At 38.1% G+C, this 26,370-nt stretch overlaps 1 protein-coding gene and 1 long non-coding RNA gene across 2 annotated transcripts in view; one reads left to right on the forward strand and one right to left on the reverse strand.

The window, feature by feature from the left end:
• Kctd16 (potassium channel tetramerization domain containing 16) overlaps positions 1-11,819 on the forward strand; it is a 253,648-nt gene extending 241,829 nt beyond the window's left edge. Inside the window, exon 3 of the mRNA XM_015477508.2 lies at positions 9,032-11,819. Coding sequence (XP_015332994.1) covers positions 9,032-9,483 — 452 coding nt within the window. The 3' untranslated portion in view covers positions 9,484-11,819. The remainder of the gene's footprint in view (positions 1-9,031) is intronic.
• Positions 10,324-25,407, reverse strand: LOC125619118. Its single transcript, XR_007350617.1, has 2 exons — positions 15,471-25,407; positions 10,324-14,046 (listed from the first exon to the last, which is right to left on the reverse strand). It is a non-coding gene; the product is annotated as an uncharacterized LOC125619118 (long non-coding RNA).
• Positions 25,408-26,370: the final 963 nt, after the last annotated feature.

Below are 26,370 nucleotides of genomic sequence, written 5' to 3' on the forward strand. Positions count from 1 at the left end.
CTTTGGGGGGACACTTTTAGATCCAGACTATGACAGCTCACTAATGTGAGCTCCGAGGCTTCCTCCTGGGTGGGGTACAAGCAGTGCAGTAAATTAATTCACATGGCAGTGTCTGAGATTTGGACTTCTTTAAAGGGCATATGCAATTAAAAAAGAAAGGTTTTAAAAATATTAATTATGAGTAGCTCTCTGATAGAATGTCAGCTTTCCTGGTACCTAGGAACCATGTGTCCTCTCTAGCTACCTATTTACCCTAGGGAGTAGGAATCAGGCATCATAGTTCCACCTCCCTTCCCTGGCAGTGAGGATCCCACAAGATGGTGCAGGTGAAGTGAGCAGCCCAGTGTCTAACATAGGGAGCTGCTGGACAAATGTAGGTTAGTGTTATCTTCATGTAGCTTCTCCCTCTCTCTGGATTAGATGTACAGTCACGTTGCAGGAAACTTCTTACTCCAAACTCCCCTGTCATGTATTTAACGTCACTGTACTCAACAAAAAAAAAATAGTCTCTTTCTAAGAGCCACACACCCAAACGATAGACTGTCAGATGGGAAATCCTCCATCTGGGTATGATTTATCTACCTTTTACCCACATGGCTCCACACCTTCCCAGCTGTGTCCCTGGAATAGTCCCAAACAGTTCCAGAAAGGAGCTGGGCATGCACACTGCTATGGGATTCCTCATTATAAAATGAGGCAGTCAGTGGCTTCCAGGTCCCTTCCATGACTCACTACAATTCTGTTTCCAAACCACTGCCGTGACATCTGGGTCCACCAACAGTACTGTTCTGCATTGCAATCCCAGTTGGCCTTCTTATTGCCATGAGTCTCATGCATTCAAAATTTTCTGGTCAGCCCAACTTCCTTCAAAGTAATTTATGACTCATAAATATTTTAAGACAGTTCTTTTATTTCATCTCTGTGTCTCATAAAATTCATAGGGTTCTCTAGCTCTTGAACAATTGCTCTGGGGTAATTTGACTTTTTTTTTCATCAGGAGGATCAATAGAAGTTTAAGTTTGCATTTGCCAATAAACATAGATTGTTGTGTTTGCTTTTTTCTCCCTTTAAGGAGATATCACATGCTAGTTCATTGTTGAATATTCATTAAGCAGTATTAGCAAATATTATATCTTCGTTAACTGGCAAAGGGATTTTTTTCATGAGCTAATTAAGTGCACACTTCAAACACCACTGATTGCTACCAGAGCAGCCCTAGTAAAACTGACTAAAGGTGGAAGGATGTGTGTGATGCACCCACATCAGAGAAAGCATCAGGGATGCTTCATGCTTCCTTCAGTCATTTTCAATTATTTCCAATGAACTGGGGGAAGGGAATTGAAATCTCTTACATATATAAAGATAAAAGACCTAAGAAAGCCTGGACTTTCAAGTTGTTCTTAGTTGATTACTTTTAGAAATTGCTGAAGGGTTGGAATCAGTTGGATGGTCAGGTCTTAAAATCAACTCTAACCTTTTCAGGATGTCAGTACTTTTAAATATCTCTTACAGAAAATTTCCATGATATTGGATCACGTATCCACCAAAATGAGCAGAAGCTTTGCATTTAAATAGATCTGGGTTTGAATTCTTACCATTTGTCTACTTTATAACTTGAGTCAGGCAATTCACCTCATTCAGCTATGGTTTCCTCCTCTGTGGAAAGAAATAAACAATAATATCACCTGAGAAAATTATTGTGAAGACTAACTCATGGCAATTGCTGAGCATAATAACAGGCAAACAGGGCATCATTGATAAATTATATATATTATTATTATATTACTATGTTTCTTATTTTGGAGGGATAACTATGACATTATTCACTATTGGAATCTCTATGTACAACAGGTGGCAAGAGAACCCCAATATCCCTTTTTAGATGTTAGTCAATTTGTTTGGAGTAGTGTATCAAAGAGGCTGCCATTCTAGAGGAGAAACATTATAAATAAGTAGCTTAACAATAGTAGTGCTTGTTCCCTAAAGCCTTAATTCTGGAGTTATATGAGCCTAGAGGGTATTTTCATCAGTTTTTTTCTCACTGCTGTGACCAAAAGACCTGACAACAATTTTAGAGGAAGAAAAGTTTATTTGGGGGCTCACAGTTTCAGAGATCTCAGCCCATGGAGCCAGACCATTCCTTGGGGCTTGAGGTAAGGCTGAACATCATGGTGGAAGAGTGTGTGTGTTTGGGGGGCGGGGGGTAGATGTAGCTCAAGACGTCACACCAGGAAGCAGAAGGAGAGAGTCTCCGCTCACCTCATACAAAATATATCCCCCAAGGCATGCCCCCAATGACCCACAAACTTCAACCACACTCTACCTGGCTACAGTTACCATCCAATTTATTTTTGTCAGGGGATTAATTCATGGATTGGGTTAAGGTTCTCAAAACCCAATCATTTCACCTCTAAACCATCTTGCATTATCTGACACATGAGCTTTTGAGGGACAAATAATCTAAACCATAATAGAGGATGAAAAGGACAAACTGAGCAGATATTAAGTATGTTTATATGAATTTGACATAGTGTTCAGGACTCTTGTAAATAACATAAAATTAATACTCACTAGATTAAGCAAAAAGAGAGTTTTTAGGCTTATAAAACTATAACTGTAGGAGTGGGTCAACTTGATGTGCTCCTAGAAGTAGGGCTCTTTCTCTTCACCATTGCTGGGCTGTTCCTACCTTGTTCTGCTTACTGCTACACCAGTGTCTTCTCCAGCTCGTACTGAAGATGGATATCACACTTTCAGCTCCCCAACTTGGCCCCCCATGGTCTCACAGAGAACCAATGCTTGCACCTGAATCACCCACTGTGGTTGGGAGGGCTCTTTCGCATATGAACTGGGGATTGAGAGAAGATGCCTAGATATTGATTGAGAGAAGTGAAGCATTGGGGGACTTCATTCCAGTTTACACAAAATGGTGAAGAACAAAGAAAAAGGGAATCTCTATAATAAAGAGGAAACTAGGGAAAACAGGTGAAGATGGGCTAAAGAATTTGAAGCAATTAAATCAGGACATTTAGGGTAGCGATAGCCAAGTTGTTGTTAAAAAAAAAGCTAATGCTAAGATGAAGAAATAAAATGAGAAAGGAAACAAGAAAAGAACATAATGACTTGGAAAATGGAATAAATATGCTGTTGTCAAGGGATGCCTGAAAGAACAGGACAATATACCAGGGAGTGAAAATTTAGGATTTCATGCTTTATGCAAATCATTGCATTGCTGTAAAACCTTGCAGGTAAAAAAATCTGAACTGGGAGGGTATGTCTGAGTATTTCAAAATATGAAAACTGTGAAAAATAGAGTGTTTAAAATTGGAGTGCTTAGAAAAGTTAATTTTTATTTAAAGCATGTAATATATTAGGGATTTTTACATTAATAAATAATTATAGGTGATGATTAATTTACACATATACATGCATGCAGATGCAAACATATGCTTTCAAATTTTTGGATAGGCCTTTGGAATTGCCATTATTTTTGTTAGCATGTTTTTGTCACTTAATGTCTAGTGATATACCTAAATATCTTTTATTCTAATGACCTTAGCATATCTGAATTTTCTATCCTTTTTTATGGTGAAAGTTTTAATTTCTTGGGTACACACACACACACACACACACACAACTAAACTTTCCATATAGAGCTTCAGTTAGTCTTCTGTTCCATTCATTTATTCTGTAGGTATTTACTGAGCACCTACTACCACCTGCCTTGACAGCCTGACCTGTGTGTGCCTGGCAGTGTGCACTAGAATTCAGAAGGAAATGAGCACAGCCCCTACAGCCCAGTGTGGAAAACAGACATCAAAGCAATAAACCTAGAAACAACCATAATTATACATTATAGTGTTTTGAAAGCAAAGGCCAGGGGATTAGTGGAAGCTTAAATTGGGGGGATGAACAGGTAAGATCACTTCGAGAAGTTATATTTTGGCTGAGTTCATGAGGTTGAGGTAGAATTATGCAGGTGACAATCGGTAGGTATGCAGTGCTGACAAAAGAAGAGGAAATCTAAAACTCCGAGGTATGACCAGGCAGCAGGGCAGGATCTGAACTGAGGTCATGGCTTTCTTTTATTTCCATTTCCTAACTCCTCTATGAGACGAAACATTCTAGCAGATCAAGAGCAGTCTTCCATTTTTTTAAATCCCTTGCAGCTTTAGTGTATTGGTTATTAGGGTGTGTCTCAGCTCCAAATCCACCCCATGCACTCTTCTGTGTGATGTCAGGCGTGGGATCCAGGTGCACTGCACTGGCCACTGCTCCTTTGCCCAGCTGGCTTCCCAAGAAGTTCTGTCAGTAGGGGCTGCTAGAGGAAGCCTGTGAGACAGGAGGGGAAGGAAGGCTTCTAGTTTGTTCCTTGTGCCTGTGAGCATCAACCCAGCTTTTCTTTACTCCAAAAGCAGTTGGCTTCAGTTTTCTTTTCTCCGCTCCCATTTCAGAGGTACCAGCACCAGCAGAGCAGCATGCTTTTCTCAGACGCCTGGGTCCCTCCTCCACAGGATGCTTCTCCTAAGCTTTGGGGCTCTAATAACTGCATTCTCTATCACCCTGCAGTCACTATCTTTTTCTCTTTCGTATCACCTTTTTGTGTGTTCACTCCTCCAATCTCTGTTTAACCAATTTCTGATATTAATTTCCCCCTGTTAAAATAACTGGTAGGGTGTCTATCTTTCTGACTGGTTCTGACTGAGATATGGGTGGTTTAGCTGCTCCTGTCCATACACACCACCTCCTGATGAGGAACCCCAGCTGGGCCCTTCCAAGGCCAAATGGCCGTGAGTGGAAAAGATCATCCACAAATAAGAAAGGCTGCCAAACTTGAAGGTGCATTCCTTTTTCCAGAAGCTTACACAGTCTGCCTATTACCAATCTCCACTTTGCAATATCTTTTCCAAGGTTAGCAGAATTATAAAAACATCAATTTGGCCATTATTGACTTTTCAACTGGGATACCAAGAAAGTCTTTCAGCAGCCTTGATAAATTAGATCTGGCCACCTAGTTCCCAGACTGGAAGGCTCCTACATCATTGACAGAAAAGACAGGAGAAAGCAGTTTTCCCAGCTGTTGCTGTAAATGATGTGCATTGTGCGCACAGCCATTAGCAGGTGGAGAGTTTGAAGTGTGGGTAGATTGCAGAGCTGCCTCTTTTAAAAATGCATAAGCACTTTGTGAGTTTGCTAAGTCATGTTCACTCAGCTGGGCTTGAATTTTTCATAGGGTAGAAATATTCTGTCATCTTTCTTCTTTTACTTCTTCTCAGTAAGGACTACCATGAAGAGTTTGAATGAACAGAATGCTTGTTGTATTACACAAATTATGAAATATCATATATATTAACTACTTCATTTAATTTTCTTAAAAGATCGGTGAAGAAGAGACTATTCACCTTATTTTTCAGATAAGGAAACAGAGTCTCAGATTTTTTTCTCCAGTACACCACAGCTGACAAATTGTGAGACTTGACTGTGGAACTTGAGATCTGCTCTGCCGTGTTTTTTGTCAACTTAAATAATTCAATATATGTGTTTAGTTCATTCATTCATTCATCAGACATTTAGCAAACCTTCTCTATGTGCCAGACACCAAAAAAATGCTATAATATCCAACAAATTCAGCAATGGCTTATTCAGAAATAAGGTGGAGCTATTAAACTTTTTGACCAGCAAGTAGTTAATAACTCTACCAAAAGGGAATAGGTTTTCTGCTTTTTAAAATGTCAATAAATCAGACTTTTCTTAGAATGAAATAGTTTTCTTCCCACATATGGCTAATCAATTGCAACCTATTTTCCCCCCAAATGGAGAGAATTATTATTCCAGCCAGTATTGAAACCTCAGCAAATTAGAAGTCAAAGTATGTTGCAATTTGAAGCACTAAGGCATTTATCAAATCACTGTTTGCTGTGATTGGGGAGTGGGGATACTAGAATACCTTCAGTTACATAATTGATCTTTCATGGGTCTCTTTCATGGGACCTGTGAGCATATATCAGCGGGACTGCAAGGGCGAAGGGGCCTGGTACTTATACCACATTCATGTTTGATTTATAACCTCTTTGCTTGTGGTTAAGTTCTTGGGAAGAGGGTATCAAAGCAGACAATGCTTCCAAAAGAGAGATGGAGTGGTTTTCTTCTCACACTTGATTATTTTTCAGATTTCACAATGACTCTTCACATAGTGCTTTAGCTGGACTGGATTAAACCTATCTTCTTACTTGATTTTGAAATAACATATAGACTTCAAAAGCCACCTTGTAAATGATCTTGCCAAAATGGTAAAACATTCAAATATTCTCATAAAATATTGAAACATGTGGTAGCATGGCAGGCTACACTCAAATTAAGTTGTTCAGTTTCCCTTTAATAGTGATAGTGCTTTGAATAAGTGAAAAGTAAGATTTCTATTTGCCCTGAAGCAGGAGGATCCAGCTGACATTTAAGTACATGACGATCCCAGCAGCTCAGGGAGCAGAACTGCAGCAGAGCCAGGTTCCTGGCTTGCTGTACAGTGGAAGGTTGTAGGAGCTTTCCATGGGAATATAGAGGGATCCCTCATGCCTCGGAGTCACATTGTTAAGATGACCTTTAGAGAAGACTCCCATTTCCTCTGGAGTCCACTGAATGGAGTGACTTCAACTGGGAAGGGAACTCTTGGGCAGAAAGACTCAGGGCTTGCACTTCTACGGGTCCAGCAGGGTTTGTGGACAAAATATTTATCATCTTGCTTAAAGGTAATGGGCAAGTAGGTCTTGGAGATATATGCATGTATATATCTTTCTGTACTTCCTTTCCTCCTCCTTTTTCTTTTCTTCAAGGCAAAATTCAATTTCAGAACTTTCCCAGAAAGGACCAAATTACATCTGCTCTGGTCTGATGTGATTACTGTGCTCTAGCCCAATTCATTAGAACCCTTTCTCAGTTGAGTCATATTAGCACAGGGCTGGCTGAGTTTAGGGGGTGGGGCAGAGGCAGATTCTGCCTGCCAAAGGTGAGAGATGGACCCCCTGAAGTCCATGCTAGCAGACAGAAGCTATTTTCCATTGCTGATGTTTTCAGTCCCCAGCTGCTCCATGTCAAACTGTTTTTATGTTGCATGGGAGATATTTATTTGTAATAGCCTAGGATAACTAGGAGGTTTCTATTGTTGCCCATTGGACTGCTGCTTCTAATTTAATGACTATATAATATAAGGATTTTTCAATCCCATTTTGGAAAGGAACTTGGAAAGGGGGCACATGTTAGAGATACTTCTGGAGATGTGATTTACCGGGACTTTTTTTTTTTTTCAATTCCTGGGACACTGTATCAAAATAAGATCAATAAATAATCAAATCACTTAGATAGGGAAATTCCGTCCTGTCTTTTTTTTAACCTAGTAGTTTGCATGTTTTTTCCCTACCCTGACCATATTAGAAATCATAATAAATTAGGATCATGTTGTAATGTGACCTATTACTAATGAGAATAAGACACAGTGAAAACAAAACTGGGTCTTCTCCAAAACATATGGAGATACTATATTATCCTTGTCTTTAGTATTAGTATATAAAAAAAGGAATTGTTTGTTTGTTTATTTATTTATTTATTTATTTATTTATTTATGTATTTTACGGCTTCAGTACAATGAACTGTATGAAATGCCCAGTGATCAGTAAGTAGCATTGAGTTCATGAATCTGGGAAGACTGAATCTTCAGAGGGTGGAAGGTTGAGAGCAGTGACTTATGTTTAGAAAGTTCCTTTGTGCCATAATTGTGGGGTTTTCTGGTTCACTAAGTCACCAACTGTGTATCTGAAAATTCACTCTGTTTCAAAATTGCTGAATGCAGTTCTATGCATCAAGACTTAAGGGAATAGGGACAGAAGGACACACTGCCTTAAGAAAGAAAAAAGAGTTTAGTGGATCATATAACTGAAACACCCACTGACAAGACTAGCTTCAGGTATGGCTAGATCCAGGTACTTAGAAATTATTATTAGGATGCAGTCTTTTACTGAATTCTATACTTTTCCTTGGGCTCTTTTCTGGGATTATAGCAATGAATATTTCACTATCTCCACATCAGGGAACTGAGATGCATACAGTAAAATGAATTAGAATGTATTATATGCAATAATAGAAGCACTTACAAAAATATAACCCTGACTCAGAGAGGGGAAAGGCAACTATTTCTGAGGAGGTGGACAAAGACTTCAGAGGAAACATAGAGTTTAAACATTTTTTTGAAAAATAAGTAAGAATTTTACAGATAGGTAAATTAAAGAGAAGATAGAGTTCATTGCCTTGGTTATGACTTTTAGGAGATCTTTATTCAGATCTCAGCTCTGTCAGTTAAGAACTGCACAAGCCGTGGCAAGTTTCTTAAACTTCCAGGGTCTTCGTTTCCATGTGTGGAAATTGGAATTGGAACTATAGAGTCCATGGAATTATCTTAAGAGCCAGTGAGAGGATGGGTATCTAGGGAGTAGACGGGGCTGGCAGAAAGTAAGCCCTTCCTCACTGGTTGCTGTCACCCCAGAGTCATCACCTCCCCCTGCTGTACCTGAAGGTCAAGTTTTGGGTTAGGGGTCAGCATCAGCCAGGGAAAGCAGACTGGCACTTACTGCATACTTCCTGTGTGTCACAGAGTGCCTCTCACTTGACCTTCCTAAATCCTCCCTCTATAGAGCAGGAAAGTTGTTAGCATCTCATTGATGAGGGAACTGGAGCTTTAGAAATTCAGGGGGGTCTGCCAAGGTGACAGTGTCACTAGATGGTGTGCTGGATGTTCCACCCTAGGGCTGCCTGACCCTGGTGCCCGTGGGCCTGAGTGTCATGCATATTATATTTTCCACGGTGCACTATCACTCACCTCCTCCCCTGGGTGGACGTGGCTTCTGGGTGCCGTTGCTGCCACTCACCTGTGTGCCACCCACTTCTGGAAGCATTGCTGGTGACACCGCTGTGTTTGAGCGCTGTGCTTGCCGCTCAACTGAGCTGCCTGGCACTCATCCCGTGGTCTGTGCTTCCCTTGCAGGTGAGCCTTCCCGGTGGTCCTCGCATTGTGATTGCTGCTGTAAGAATGGCAAGGGTGACAAAGAAGGGGAGAGCGGCACGTCCTGCAATGACCTCTCCACCTCCAGCTGTGACAGCCAGTCTGAGGCCAGCTCTCCCCAGGAGACGGTCATCTGTGGGCCTGTGACACGCCAGACCAACATCCAGACTCTGGACCGTCCCATCAAGAAGGGCCCAGTCCAGCTGATCCAACAGTCAGAGATGCGACGGAAAAGTGATCTGCTCCGGACTCTGACTTCGGGCTCTAGGGAGTCGAACATGAGCAGCAAAAAAAAAGCTGTTAAGGAAAAGCTCTCCATTGAGGAGGAGCTAGAGAAATGCATCCAGGATTTCCTAAAGATCAAAATTCCAGATCGGTTCCCTGAGAGAAAGCACCCTTGGCAGTCTGAACTTTTACGGAAGTATCATCTATAGGGGAGGGCAGGGGGGTGGGAGAAGAAAAGAACAGAAAATGAGTCACCATTTTAAAATAAACCTCCTAAAAAAGCATATTTTAAAGGAAAAGAACAAGTAATGATACACATTTGTTAGAACACGATAGTCCATTAATAAACTACTGCCTACTTTACCTAGTTCACCTTAACGTGTAAATCCACAGGGTAGATTTCTTTCCAGATGTGGAAACACATGAAAACTCTTGTTGTTGTTCATTTGTTTGTTTGTTAACTTGGTCCCGTGTGCTGGGTATCTTACACATGATGAGAACCAGCTACAGCAGAGGGGCTGACAGGCTTTGGGAGTCATCTATCCCAAACTGGGTTTTTTCCTCTCATCTTCTACCTCCCTCCTTTGATCAAGGATACATGGTAGAGTGAGATCTGGCCCAATGGCATAGGTTTGGATTTTTAAAATTTTCCTTTTCCTTTGTTTAAGGGGTTAGGGAGGAATGGCAGATTTATATGACTTTTCACTTAAATCTCTATGTGCCAGTTTATATTGACTCCGTATGCATGAGTATTTGTGCCACACAAGCACAACTAAGTCTGTATATAGACACAATGCACATGACCCAGGGCCTGGGCATCCTAAGGGCTGTGCCCTGCTGCCAGCAGTCCCTCCTAAAGCACTTCACACGGATGCGCCTCTGCCTCTTTCTTAAAACCCTCCTGGGCAGATTTCCCAGCAACTCTTGGCAACACTTTCAAACATCGAATAACCTTCATCATCAACAAATTGTCTTCCTTATTTTGAAATTAATACCTTCAGGCTCCACTTTCCTGTTTTGTTCTTTCTCCATATTTGGAAAAGGTGAGAAGAGCTAGTACAACCTTCTTTTTGTATTAGAAAAAAAAAAAGAAAGAAACACTCATAGCCACAGGGGGGAAAAAAACTACTAAATGATCCCACACTCAGCCTTCTCTACCCTGAGTTGGATTATCACCCTCCTCTCAATACCAACACTTTCATGCTGTGGTCTTTCCACATAATTCACCCAAAGTTCTCTGTACTCCTGTATAGCTGTGGAGCTAAGAAAAACAGACAGAATTTGAGTAAGGGCCCGGCCTTTCATTTGTTTGTTTTAGAATTGCATTCCACACATTCTCCCAATAATTTCTCATAAGGATTTTAAAGGACAGTGCTACATTGTTATTGCTTAGGGCTAGTTTTGGTTGCCTTTGTGTTTCTGGGATTGGCTGTGTCCGTACTCGGATTTAGTTGTCATTTCTATTAATCATAACCCAAGTAGGCAATTGGGGATCTGAAACTAAGATGTTGGCTTTCTAAGCTATCTTTATAAATCACATCCTTTACCTGTACAGACACAGCCAAAAAGAAACTTAATAGCCACCCATTCATGTGACTCTGTATTCTATTAATGTACCAATAGCTCCTTTGTAGACTTGTGCTTAATGAAGGTTAACAGACCAGTTTTAATTTTCAGCATTTCTTATGCATTTCAGTAGTAACTGAAAAATAATTTATTGATTATTAATTGTGTGCCAAGCACTTCTAATTTTTTCATTTTGTGTGTGTGTGTGTGTGTAATCATAGGTAATAAAGGCAACTGGATGTCTCTAGGAGGGAAAAACTATGATCAATTTCTTCTCTTGGAAATCTTTCACTGATGTGCATTTACTATGTAAGAGGTTCTGTATTGATTTCTGTTAGTGCCCATTAGTATCTGGATATCTTTCTGAATTTTTGTAACTCTTGCCTTCACACCCGGGCAATAGACTTAGCCAATGTTTTCTTGTTCTAATGGTTCAAATGGAGTTTAAGTTTTACTTAAGTGAAAAAGAAAGTTTATTTTGGAAGTTGAGATGTCAAGAGAACTATAATTTATGAATTCAAATGGTGTTCTTTTATGTGTTAATATATTAGCATATATTTGATCTTAACTACAACATAGCTTTGTTTGTAAAACCTACCAATATGTCTTCATTCTTTTCAATGTTTCTTGATGGTGCATCAAAATACCATCATTCTAATAAGAGAACATATTGCAAAGAATTACAGAGATCAATGGGTCAAGAAGAAGTTGCATTTAATGTCCATGTCAGTCAAATGATTGTTGGGGTCACTCTGGAAGGGCTGTCAAAAAAATTGGGGGCCTAAGTAAATTGGCCAAAATCCTGACTTCCTTAAATGTCAGACCTAACTGTAACGACATCAAGATAGAGAGATGCCCTGATAAGAATTGAAGAACTGGCCTGGCAGTCAACCCACTGCTTCAACAGTATACTTCAAATAGAAAATTAAATGCTGAAAAAAGAAAGAAAGATTAAAAAAAAAAGGAATTCATAGCACTATTCCTCTACTCCCTGAACTGTTGTGATTTCTTTTTCTGTGCAGGCATTCTTTATACCTCCAATGAGTAAAACTACTAGCAGGAAATCTGTTAAAAACAATGACACAACATTTTTATTCTGGGTTGGTTCTAAATTGGCACCCATTCCACGGTTTAAAAAAAAAAAGTCTTAAATATTTAAGACAACAACATGGTGTTCATTTGTGTGGGTCTTGGTATAGAGATGAATGTAGACTGGGTTAGTAAAAGGGTGTAAGGAAACATGAAAGTCTTCAGTCCTACTGTGAGTGTAGTTATCACCACACAGGGTCCAGGTGGCATGTAGTACTGGAAATAAGTTTGGGGTAAGTGAATGACAAAATTAAATGCTCTAAAAGTCCTGGAAGTCAGGTCTCTTTCACTGAAGTTAAAATAGTTTTTGGAACTTTTAGTTCAATTTTGGACAGAACAACATATGTGGTTGACTATTGAAGATTGGTTAGATAAGGGCCATAAAGTATTGATATGACAAAACTAATGGTAACTGATGGGTCAATGAGTAGGAGATCATATGTGTAGACTCCCAACTTAGGCTGTGTCCTGGAAAATCTGGCAATGCTAAATTCAATGAGGTGGGAGAGGTCATTCCCTAAAGGCACGTGGGTGTCCCCAAGTCAGAAACACAAAGTTCTCTACCCTCTATCTAAAAGGAGTGCTCTACATTCAGAAGGAAAAGAGGAAGACAGGAAATAAAAACACTGACTCATTGAAGCAGTGTGCTCTTTCTCCTCTTCCTCAAAAAAAAAAAAAAAAATCACACTGAGATGTGGTCATGGAAACAACCAAGTAAGGTGGCTCCCAAAGTATGCAGTGGTGTTTTCCTTTGTAATTACAGTCACAGATACCTTCCAGGAAATGTATGCATGGTGATTTAAAATAAAAGGGCAGGGGGAGCACAATCCACAAGCATTCCCTTTGTTCTTTATCCCTCCATAGTGAAATCTGTTCCAGTGGATTCATTTGGGGGACATACATTGATTAAAGGGGTCTGCCATAGAATTTTTCACTTTTCTATTGGGCTTGTTTGATTTTGAGGCAGATTTATCCATACTCGGAGGTGTGTAGCTCATTCTGGATTTTTCTTATTTACCACTGCTCATGCTTCTGGATTACTTTTGCTTCTCTGGGCTTTATATGCCACTCTGAGTATCCTTTGTATATGCCAAGTAAAACATGCTCTATTGAGAAAAAGGAAAGGCATATGTGGTGTTTCACAAAATTGTTTGACACCAGTTTTCACAGTGGAAGTCAGACATTGATTCTCACCTGTCTTCCTTGGCTACCATTTTATTCTTCCAATTTCTTATCCACTAGCGTGGATTAAGCCAAAGCATTTGAGTGCTGTTTTTTGTTTGTTTGTTTGTTTGTTTTTGCCACTAGATACAATGCTGTGGAGTTTGACTAACTTTGGCTTTCTAGATGATCTTTGCTAGAATTAATAAGACGTTTTCCATGAACTTTCAGGAAGAATTCTTTGTCAACTCCATTTGACATAGCAATTTTCTAAGGAAAAATGAAGGGAGTTATTTTTTTCCCCTGGTGCCTCTGTGGCAGATCAATGTTTTGCCAATTTGCATGCTGGCTTATAGGTTTAGCATGGGCCATTTCTTTCCTTAATGTCTTGGTATTGTTGGTGTCTTGTAATCTTGATGGCCCACTGTTCCAATTTATTTATTTTCTTTTACATTGTCAAAATAACACACTAGAGAAAGATTTAGACTGAGCATTCTGTATTTGAAGTTACAATGGAGTTAGTTGTCATTTGTACAGGACTGTACAATGATTAATATCTTTAGAGAAATTAGACCAAATGAAACCTGCTGGAATGGGTTTGATTTATATTGCCTTCATCATTCTGGTTCTAGATGAAATGGTTATTGCTCTCCACCCCTGCTGAAAGAAAAAGAGTCTTAAACTTTAATAATCATAGCCTTGTGATACAACCACAGAGCTTATTTGTTTGAAATGCCTGTTTTTCTCTTCTTGCTGTATACATTGGAGTGGAGATTCTTTACCCGGTGACCTCCATAGCAAACAATTTAGCAGCAATTCTCAATATATAGTATGCACAAAAAATCATTTGTAGCACTTTTTCCAGATTTCCTTCACCCTAAATCCAAAGAGCAGAGCCAAGGAATCAGCATTTCAGCTTGTATTCTTCATGATTTTGGTGAGATTGGTCTGTGGACCTTACATTGAGAAACTATTGTTTAGTGTTAGATCAACATTTCTCTCACCTCCTAGTGGCATGTCTTCTCATTTTCTTCCCACTACAAACAAGTCAAAGCATATATTTTCATCACCTTAAGAAAAAGGGCCTAAAGAAAAACATCTAGGGCTAATGCACAGTAGATTTCCATGATTCCTTTGCCATTTTATCTGCCTTTCAAATATAATCCCTTCCTTAGAAGGTTTGGTGTGTGCCTTTTTTCCCCAAACCACAAGCTTGTATCATCTAAGTTTTATCCCTGGGTAGAAGGGAACATGTCTCTGAGTGAGATGTATCCTTATGACACCCAATAAGGAATAAGAATATTGACCTTTCTCAAGGAGAACTATCCGTTTCCTTGCTCAGTGCAAGTCAGAGAACTGAGAGTGTTCTATAATTTAATGATGTGTATGGCCCCAAAGGTGGTTCTATTGATGGTATGTACAAATATCATCATAGTGAATATGGAAGTGGTGAATGAATTCAGCTGCTTCACATCAATAAAGTCCTGAGCCATTGAACTACTTAGTTTGCCCAATTTAATTCAAGCAGGACTATGAAGCTCTCAGATAATGACATTCCTGACCTCTAACACCAACTAAAATCTCAAAGCAAAAGCTCATGTATGAGAATAAATGCAAAAGAAAGAAATAAGGAGTGAATTTTAAAATGGTAACAGTGCACATGTAATGATATAAAGGGAAATGAAGTCCTGCAATTTTCTAGTCTCTCTGACCAGTGGAGATGCCAATACAATGATTATTTAGCAAAAAAAAAAAAAAAAAATCTGGAAGGTTACAATTATAGACCCAGTTAGCCCTATCCATATAATAAAATAACTGAATAGATGCTAAATTCCCATTTTATAAGAAATAGAGAATGAATGACTTAAAGAGGGAAAGAATGGCTAATCATGATTGTCTGTGAATATTTAAGCAAAGATTACTGCCAAAGGAAATAGTTAATTGATGAATAGTTAATGGAATTGATGAACTTCAACAGCTAATTAAGATTTGGTCAATATAAAAACAAAATGGTTCAATATGATTCAGTTTGTTTCCTGCTTTCCTACACTTCCTTCTACCCCAACTTTCTAAGCTTTAAAAAAATTTTCTCTTGTTTGTGAACAAATTGTATTGTTAGTTGGGCAATGAATTTTATGGCCCAGACTGTCATCTTTGCATTATTTAGGGAAGCTACTTTTAAAAGGATAAACAAAATCATGCCCTTGCCCAGCAATTATCAAGGGGTTTGTCTTGGGAGAAGGGTGGGGAATACTTTTCCTGTTAATCAGCTTTATAAAAGCACTTATGAGCCAACTAAAGATTTAGTAAGTCTCTCCCAGTGATCTGCTCTGTCTTATCAGTTTATTCTTAATGATTTTGGTGAGATTGGTCTATGGACCTTACATTGAGAAACTATTGTTTAGTGTTAGATCAACATTTCTCTCACCTCCTAGTGGCATGTCTTCTCATTTTCTTCCCACTACAAATAAGTCAAAGCATGTATTTTCATCACTTTAAGAAAAAGGGCCTAAAGAAAAACATCTAGGGCTAATGCACAGTAGATTTCCATGATTCCTTTGCCATTTTATCTGCCTTTCAAATATAATCCCTTTATCTGCATTTGCACAATAAAAATCAACATAACTTCAGATTCTCTTCTTGTAGATGCTGGTTCTATCCATCACAAATGGAAGAAAATTGATGTAGCATGAAGTAGTGCAGAGTTGTTTCAAAGCTGCATTTCTGTTGTGACTATATATGTTTGTGCATAAGGCCATGTGCAATTTTTAGGTTAGTGTTGGGTCAGTGGTTAATGTCCATGTGTGTGTTATCTGAGTGCTTGGAAAAAAGTGTTTGGTTACAAAGTTTAATAGCTTTTTAGTTGTGAAAAATAGTTGACTTTTACTGTGGGTATCAGTCCTTGAGAATGTTGAGTAAAGCTGTTCTCCTGATATGAAATCCAAACATGACAGATTTCTGGGGCAAAATTAAAGTCCTTTCAATCTATATGGTCAAGAGTGGCATCTCTCTCTCTCTCTCTCTCTCTCTCACACACACACACACACAAATGTATAAAGGAAAGAAAAAGAATGTGATCCTGGGGATTAAACACAGACCCTTACACATAGTAGGGAAATGCTCTACCACCAATCTGTACCTCCAGCCCCTAAAAATGCATTTTTTTGAAAACTAAAATTCACATAGAATTCCCATTGTTCATTATCAGTTTTTCTGAACTGTGTGTGACCAATGGTCAATGGTTTCCTTCTTTGAGAGAAACAGAAACACTTTCAGAAAATCTTTTCTTTATTTTGCATGGGTTCAATGCATGTAAAACATTTGGTTCTAAACCAGGGGTGGTTTTGTGACCTAGAGATATTTTGGCAATGCCTGAGATATCTCTGAGTGTCATGATAAAGGTGTATTGCTGATATCTAATGGGTATAGGTGAGAGATGCTGCTAAAAATCCTGCAATGCATAGGAATGCCCCTCAAAACAAAGAACTATTCTGCCCCAATGTCAATAGTGCTTAGGTTGAGACACTCTAAATTAAGTGTTGGTGTAAGTTTTCTGAGGTATTCTTTCTGTATCACGTCCTGAAGATAGGATAAAATATAAAAATAATAGTTGCCAACTCAAATGTAGACACTGTTTATTTGAATTTAGATACAGTTATCTCTTTGTGGAGGCTGATATTTTTGGGAGAAAAATATGTAACTTTTTCTAGGATTCTGTTAGTGATGGGGCAGTCCTATAGTTTAGGTGTCTGTCTTCTACTTCAATCTTTCTGCCTGAGAAAAATCATACTTCATTGATGTTGTCAACCTCAGAACAGCCAACTATGTTTGTTGGGAAGCACTTTGGGAGCATTTTCAGTTTACATAAACTTGTTGAACATGTTTTCAAGCTGATCAATAGTAGGCAACAAAATGCTCTCAGAAATGAAGCCAGTAAGAAAGAGAAAAGTTTTAGAGTAGGCCAATGATTTCATCATTCTTAATGCTCATTGTTTACTTTATTTCCTTGGGGTTGAATAGCGACTCACTAAAGAGGCACTTCAATCTTGGAGAATATGTTTCTCAGATGCACCCGGGGTGGCTGCCACACCCTGTTTTCAAAGGTGCAACAAGTCTGAGCACAACCCCTGGTTGCTGACCCTTATTATTTGGTATGAATATGCTGACTTTATTAGGACACAAAGCACATTTGCAATCTCAGATAATTGGATTGTTTTTCTTTTAATTCATCTACCCACATCCAAAGGATGGATTAAAGGCCAGAGCATTTTATTCCCATTTTTTTTTAATAAGGGAATCTAAGAAACAAGAATTTAAGTCATTCATTCATTCATTTATTTGTTTCATGTATGTGTTCATCAATGATGTATTGAGTACATACCATGGACAGAGCACTATAATGAACTTTATAATCCCCTAGGGAATCAAATTTGGAATAAAGAGGTTGAATTCGTGTCATCCAAATTCTAGACTAACATTATTTCTGTATGTAGCTATGATCAACATTCTATAATTGTGGTTTAAATATTGTTATAAATAACATTTATTAAAGATTTATTGTTACATGCCAGAAACCTCTACAGTGTTTCGCATACCTTTTCTCATTTAATCCTATGATAACCCAATGAAGTAGGGTTTGCCACCATCCTCCTTATAAATGAGGTTGTGACGTTCAGAAAAAGAAAATAGCACATAAAGGCTGATGGCTTAACCATCTCATTGTATATCCTCTTTATTCTCTGGACCTTGCCACTTTCTCATCTCTTCTACTCTTAAGTAAAGGGTAGCCAGGGTAAACTCCACCTGACACCCTTACTGGAAGTCATTGGCTATTTTAAATTGCAAATCCTAATAGATATGCATCTGCAGAAGAGATAAAGAAAAGGCAAATTTGGAGGGGTAGTTGTTCTTGCAACCAGCTGTCATTTATGCCACAAACCCTACCAAGGGGCAGGAAACAAGTAGAACAGGTGTCTGGCAAGTACTGATTCCTCCCAAACCCAAAGTGGTAAGCTAGCTTCCATATCAGGAGAATGGCACCTGGACTGCATGCTCTGCTGCACTAGGTCACCAGGGAGAGTTTTGGGAGAAGCACCAATGGTGTATACCCATGGATGGTACATGTATTGATACTTACATGCATCTATGTATCTTCTCTTCATGTTTGGACTTTTATAAAAAGATCGGGTTTTTATTCAATTCAAATCAGAAATTCAAAAATGAGTCAGCTGCCTCCAAAATCTCATGATTACTTTTCTAAGTTGGGGGAAAAGAAAGACAGCTGCAGAGAAGAAACTGCATTGAAATATGTGAGGGGGTGTGAGAATGCATATATGTGTGTTTTGTTTGTGTATAAAATTAGATGTATATATGTATATATGTGTGTACATCTATCTAAATGTGTATATATATATGCATATAAATATCTTCATATATATACACTCATAAAGAAAACTCATAGTTTGAAATTCTGAGTTTGGGAAATTTATTATTATTATAATTTTTATTTGGTTTCCTAGAAGGTGTAATATAGTTTTGATTTCTAAAATCTCTCCCACTATGAATGTTTATATGTATTTATGTGCAGAAAAATGATCAAAATTCCTAGATTTAACATGTATGAATACAAAACCAAACAAAATGCCAAACGTGTAAAAACTGGCTTTCTTATCAAACCATTTGTTGGAATTTTAAATTATGTGTTTTCAAACCTGTTCATTAAAAACATCCACCAAATGAACAGTGATAATATTTAGGAAGAAAAGAAAAAGAAAATGTAGGTATTTCACTTGCCTATTGGTTAATTTACTATCTCCTGGTTGATTTCAGTTTATCATTCATGGGAGTTTCTGTGGCTTATATGATTTGTAGGTAGAGTTTATTATCTGTTTAATTACTTTGAAGGTACAGTAAATAATTTATAATATGCATATTGTAAATAGATACTAAAGCTCAAGGGTACATTGAATATTAACCAAACACTCTCCTGTCCCCTGAAAATAGCCCTTCCAGTCTGTTTATACAAATACCAAAACAGTTGCTCAAAGAAGCAACAAAATATAGTGAAATGGAAGAAAACATTACTTGCCTGTTTTGGCATCCTCTAGACAAACAACCAAACGACTGCATTTTGGACATTATTCAGGGTACAGTAAGTTGTGTTCTCACTTCATAGCCATGTATTTTCCATGTCACTGGAGAATGTGAAAAGTGATTGAAGTCCACCTATGCAAACAGATCTTCCCTGGTGCTCCCTGGGATCATGCACACAACCCTATCCCTCCAGATACTTAGCCTGGCTCCCAGCTCAGTCTAGGCTGACAAACCAAGCACAGATTCTTCCTCCCAGGGACTCATCAGGGTGTGCACACAACCAGAAGCACTTGTGAACTAATCAAATAAGGTCATTTACTTCTTCCATAGGCCTCCTGTCAATGTGGTCTTAAAAACATGAGAAAGATATATATATATATTCATTAGTGAAATATATATATGTATATATATACATATATATATACATATATATATAAACATAGTAATTAAATATATATTAGTAATTAAATTTTCTAATTAAGTTTAAGGACACTAAAAGAAGTGATTGTTTCCCCCCCAAAATTGGGACACAGGATATTTTACATCATCTGGCTTTAAGTTCCCATGCTATTTTCTTTCATTTACATTTTTTTTAATTCCAAAGGAACAAGTTGAATCAAGAGAGCTTTTCTTAAAATATGCTGCTTAATTTATATTAAAAACAGATTAATCTATTTTTCTTAAATTTTGAGGGGTAGGGGTGCCAAACCCTTCATGACCCTTTTTCTGCTCTAAGGAAATGGACTCACGCATTATTGGAAAGGTATCCTATTCAAAACATCAAAGTATTGACTTAGGGGATCTGCTTTTCAGAAAATCCCATGGAAAATTATTAATGGGATCTGCTTTAAGTGAGTCACTCCTTTGACTGGTAATAGGGTTCAGCCTAGTCTGGAAAATAAATAATCTTTGTGTTGGCTGAAGAAACCTAAATAAAAACCTTAGTAGAATTCTTGTTTCCCACATCTTTCACAACCAGCAGAACACTGGGTAGAACTTGAGAAACAAAATAATTTGTCCCAAATATATTGTCATGTTTAAACAATATCAGCACTTTTGAAGTGAAGGGCGCTGTTGCTTAGGTTACCTGGAGATCTCCAAATACATTTTGCCAGGGATTACCAAGATCCTCTTTACATGTCTCTGATGCTTTGAATGTGGTGTCACCACAGACAGAGAAGTGTTGAGTTTTGCTGGAACTAACACTGGGTGGTGATTTACTGGGGCCTTGCTCATGTTACTTTTTCCTGACCTCATTGAAGCACTTGATGAATTGGGTCAGTTTGTTGCACATTGATGTATACCAAGTGACACCCATTGAAATTACCTCTTCTCTTTTCCAATGCAGTTTGCTTGTACATAAGTGTAATGTCAAATTGTTTACAGGTTCTTTTTGTGTGTAATTGTGATAGCAGACTTAGCTTAAACTTTAAAGGAATCTGTTTACTGAATGGTGTTAAAATGAATGTGCTTATTACAGTATAAACATCATTAATTATGGACTCACATGAATGCATGTCTACACGTTGTCAATTCCCGGCAACTCGGTTATTCAGCAAAAAGTCTGCAGTCTGTGAATAGGAAATATACATAAACTACTGTGACTCTAAGAACTCATTAACTGTTTTACCTTGGTATGTAATACTGTAGATCTTAGCCTGCTGTATTTCTTTCTTACCTATTTGTTTTTGCGAGAGAAAATGATAAAAAAATAGTACTATAATGTCCCAATGGATTTGCACACCACTTTGGCAATCATTGGACCACTCAAAAGGCAAATGCGTATAGATGGAACAACAGCACCAAGCAACATATATATACATATATACACATTTATGTATGCAGTATCTACACTGCTAATTACTACCATCTATCTTTACTGCCAATGAAAACAACTATTTTCTTTGAAATCACTGATTGATATGAAAAAAAATTAATTTGCTATTAACTGCTTTCATATTCTGCTTAGTTCTTATAGTATGGTAGATGATACAGGTGTAGTACCAGTATTGTAACATTGTGTGGTGAAAACTACAAAAGTCATTCTATGGATATATTTTAAAAGGCAGAACAGAAACTATATTTCAGATTCTTGTGTGAATATAATTACAGAAATAGGTAACTATTTTTTATGTGTTTCCATAAATGACTCCATTTCATATACATTGTAATTTAGCACCAATCATAATAAATCATTTGGTAACATTTAGCTGTTATATATACATGTATATAATATTTATTTTCAGTATGCGTGAGACTGATGGTGCAACATTATTTCATGCTAACTCAAGAACTTTGTATGAAAGATAATTGGTGTTGCAATTAGTTTATTTCTAATTAGTTGGGGGCAGCTTGCTGAATTTTGGCATAAAAAGGGAGGAAACTTGATAAATGGATTTTTTAATATACTTAGAATGAAACTGCAGTGGGTGAAGGTACTACATCTGCCTCTTGTTAACTGGTAGCTTTGCACTATTTATTTGTTATTTATCAAAACTCTTTAAGTCCTAGTTTCTTCATCTGTAAATAGGAAATAAAAAATAATAGATCTTAAGATTCCTATGAGAATTAAATTAGATAATCAAAGTAATGCATTTATCACAGTGTATAGCACATTAAACAGATGCTTAATAATTTGCATCTACTAATTACTGTTACCCAAATACGTAAACTTTAGTGTGGCTTCAACACTCTAAATATCTAAGTTTATTTATTTTTTTCTCCTTACCCATTAATGACATTGCCTATAGAACTAGATATTCAGTAAGTTTTTTTTAATCAAAAGGACAAATTATATATAGAAAAAAAATGATTATTCAATTTGGAAGAGCTTAGAAATAATTTGGCCTTTTGCTACTGTGAAGTGTTTTCCAGAGAACACTTCTCCCATAATGTGTACTCAAAAGATGGAAGGAATTGGATGATGTACAGTTTGAGAAATATAACCTGTTTTACAAATACCACTTTGTAATTTTTAAATACTTTTTATCATATTTAAAGCCCTCTAGATTTTTATAGTAAAGGAACTTTTAAATTTTAACCTAGCATCTCCCAGACTTCTCTCACCAAAGATACTTGTAACTTTGAGATACACAGTTGGGGAAGTGCTGATCTAGTCCAGTACCTTCCTTGTACAGGAGGGACAAGCTGAGATCCAAAAAGGGGATGGGATATGTTGTAAGTATGAAAATCCTGGGTTTGGACTCAGGTTGGGAACTCAGTCCTGGTTTGTGACTCAGGCTAGGGAAGTCTCTCCTGAACCATTCTCATGTAAATGACAAGCAATAGTAATGGGGTTATTCTGAAATCTATTCTAGAGTCAGAAGAGCATCTAGAGCATCTTCCCTGCACAGATCAATTTTAGGGTTACATGAGTTCTAAAAACCAAGCAGGAGAAAGGTAAGGATCCAGTGTGCAGGAATCCTTCAGATTCAGACACCACTGAATTGCCTTAGGAATGGGGTTGGTTCTGCTTTGCCTTCATAGGATGACACAGATGCTAGACCACGCTGAACCTCAGCCCAGCGGTGAAATAAGAGCCCACACAGACCAAAGTGGTGAAAGTGAAATTTCCGATGAAAAAAAAATTTTAATGTGGTGCTGAGCATCAACCCCAGTGCTAGACAAGTACTCTACCACTGAGCCACAACCCCAGCCCTTCTATGAATTCTTAAGTAGGGAGAAAGGGGCTTTCCACTGAAAAGATGACAGAGAAAACCCCTATTGGGAAATTGTGATGTTAATGATGCCCAAAGTTCCAGAAATTGCTTAAAGAGAGCCACAATTTCATTAGATTCAGATCACAAGGAAAGACTTTGCCTCCACCAAATCAGAAGGAAAAGGATCAACATCAAGAGGAAAATGTGGATGCAGATAATGGATTAGAGCCTTCAAAGATGAGCACCAGCAAGGAATTTGTCACTATTCTTCTACCTAGTACAGAAGTGAGTTTTTTCCACAAATTGAGGGTCATGAGGACACTCTAGAGTCACTGTGACATGGGTGATTAGTCAGGTTACTCTGTGGACTTACCCATGATCCCAGCCAGTAATATACCGATGTGGATCTGCATAATGCTTCCCACTAGTGCTGTTTGGAGATATTTGGATGGAATATTTCTTATTCACCTCAACAGAGTATTACAACGAGCTGGTGCCTGTACACGGCCACTGTCCAAAAAAACCTATCCTGACAAAGTGAGTTGAACAGGACTTGCTCAGAAAAATCATAGTTTGTGGAATGAGGAGGGTGAGATATGCAAAACCACAACCTTCTCAGACAATGCTTCTCCTCCCCTCCAGTTTCAGTCCAAAGGCAGCATTCCTTCCCATGCCTGCACAGCATTGAGAGTGCCCATCAATCTCCACACCCTGGCAGCTGCCTTGAAACAGGTCACAATAGGTGGTTAGCCCAGTAGGGGGCTGGCAAAGTCTCCTAGCCAGGCAGAACAGCTTCTGCCTTAAATAAGTCAGCCTCACCTTGCCAGGCTTAAAAGTCACAATACCTCAGCAGCAAAGGCCAAGAAGGGCACTGTTTTTCAAATGTCCATATACCAGAAATCTCCGCTTGCACCCCACAGAGCCATTACTTGTTCTTAGCAACTATGTCATGAAAGAAAAATCGGGGTATGAAGCTTGGTCCTCACTTTGTTTTTCTTTCTTCTACCCTACTACATGCTCTATTTTTTAGGGTAACAGGAAACAAAATGTCCTGCATGCCCTGAAGATAGCTGGTGCATTGAAACAGGATTGCTCCTCCTCTGTGACTAGGTCTGAGCTCTCAGGGAGCCAATCTGCTCCCTGGTGGATATGAATCAATGAACTCCAGTATGTCAGAGACCTAAACTAACCAACCTACATGTATCTCATGGCACAATAAAGCCTTTCTTTTCTTCATCCTCCTGGACTCTCCACTTGTATCTGTTCATTTCTATTTCTCTCTCTTCCTCCTGTTCTTTCTGCATCCAGTACAATAATAAGTCACAGCACACCCCCCACACCATTCTCTCTAGGCCTTAGTTTCCTCATCTGATCTGTAAATGAGGACTTTGAAGGAGATGTTCCTTGCCCGTTATTTTGCTATCTCTCCTCTTTACTAATTTTCACCCAGGCCATGGCTGGTCTCCAACTTGGAGGAAGAACAGAGGAGGCTTTGGTTGACCAAATTGTTTTAGTCTGAGGTTCACCTAACAGGAAATGAAGAATTAAGTGGAATTGAATTGGATGTGGTTAGATCCTAGATCCTTTAAAATTATGTAATTTCACAGTTATTGTGAACTCTTCCCTCCTGGGTGAAGTGGACACGCAAGACCTTACTCTGCTAATTTCTACAAGCACAGGTTGAATGATTCATTTTTGGCATTTCCCAGAGCTCCACCTTTTGTTTCAGAAAGTCTAGCATCAGTTTCCATTTTATCTTCAACACAAGTAGAAAGGAAGGGTTTAGGAAGGGTGTGAAGGTAATAAGCTTAGCTTGAGATGAGAACTGTTTTTAATTGAAAGCAAATTACTTTTTACCTCTTGCCCCTGGGTAGAGTAGCCCTGAGTGCCTAAAAATAATAAACTGTCATATTTTTTTTAAACTAAGGAGATAAATGACCTATTCTCTCTGCACATGAAATTAATAAATGTGAGACAGTATGAGAAGGAAAGAGAGATGTTAGTGTCAATCAGGTCTACCTACCTGAGGCATGAGATTTTCCTTGTTAATGCAAATGAATAACTTGATGATTTCCTTGAATTATCTTTAGAGGGATGCCATCTGGAGGTTCCTTTGCAAAACCCAGGCTCTATGCTCACAATGGGATGAAGTCCACAATATCTTCTGACTGACACCTTAAATTTTGCAGAGAGCTTGTTTGTTCAACTAAAGTTTGTGAAAGCTGAATAGAAAGCTTGAGATTTGGACAGAATTGCATCATATTTCTCATAAAATAACTTGTCATGGGTCTGTACAGCTATCAAGTATCTTGCATTGATATGTGTGATACTTTGAGGAAATGCTAGAAACATAGAAGATTAAATGTTAAAAAAAATTTATATAGAAACATCCCCATGCCAGATGTTCTCCATATTTGATAATACTCTTTGTTAATAAATAAATGTCAACCAGCTACAAAAACATACAAAAGCTGTCTTCTTGATTGAATGGAGAAAATTAATTATTTTCTGGTTTATGACACATAGTCAATAGAGATCCTTTTCATTTCAAAATAGTGAAAACACCCAAACAGAAAGAGGTCTCCAACTTGGATCCAAATACTCCTTTAAGTAGTCCATCAATCTCAAGGGCTAAGCTGGAAGAAGTCTCAACATAAGTGCAGAGTTCTGAGGATTATCTTTCTAAAATATAGGAAAGATAGAGGGGGAAAAAAACGACAAGCACTGACAATTATACCCCACTAGCTACTACTTTTCATGGACCCAGCTTCATTGACCTAGCCCAAGTTTCTTCTTCCTCCAGAGTTTCCCTCTCTCTGAGGCCATTGCTGTTTCTTCTTTGATTATCTTAGTGAAATTTCCTAAAGTAACCCTAGAAAAGAGGCAGAAAATGGGCAGCAAGGAGTAGGGATGAATAACTTCTGAAAAGAAAAGGAAAAAGAAGGTCTAGTGCCATGCTCCTTAAATCCCACTTTGTGAATAAACAGCATAAAATTGCAGTTGTATCAGGACCAATGCCCTACCAAGACCTACTGGACCAGAATCTGAGTTTTAATAGAACTCAGGAGTGTCGCATACACATTAAAGTTTGAGAAACATCAGTCTACGCAGAATGGCAAAATGAATACTGATAGCCCCAAAGGCAAAAAGAAGAGGTTGAGGAGCAGGTGTATAAGGGGTGGAGAAGTGTTCTGAGAGGGCATCAGGTAATTTCTGGAGGTTGTCATATGGGCAAAATAGTCTGCAGTGGATGAGACACCACTGGTGGATGGAGTCACACTCTTTGTTCCAATGAAAAAGTTTGGCAGTCAACTATAAATAAAAATAAGATAATAAACTATAATTACAACAAACAGACATTATTATAGTTAATATTTCATCCTATGTTGTCTACTTTCCCAATATATACTCTATTCAATTAGGTAAAATATTTATTTTTAGCATATTAATTAGCCACAAAGCATATGCATAAATGACAAGCAATTGATATTAATATACTCTATGATTTATAGATAATAATGGATTTAT

Source organism: Marmota marmota, unplaced genomic scaffold, assembly GCF_001458135.2.
Source record: "Marmota marmota marmota unplaced genomic scaffold, marMar, whole genome shotgun sequence".
Lineage (NCBI taxonomy): Eukaryota > Metazoa > Chordata > Mammalia > Rodentia > Sciuridae > Marmota > Marmota marmota.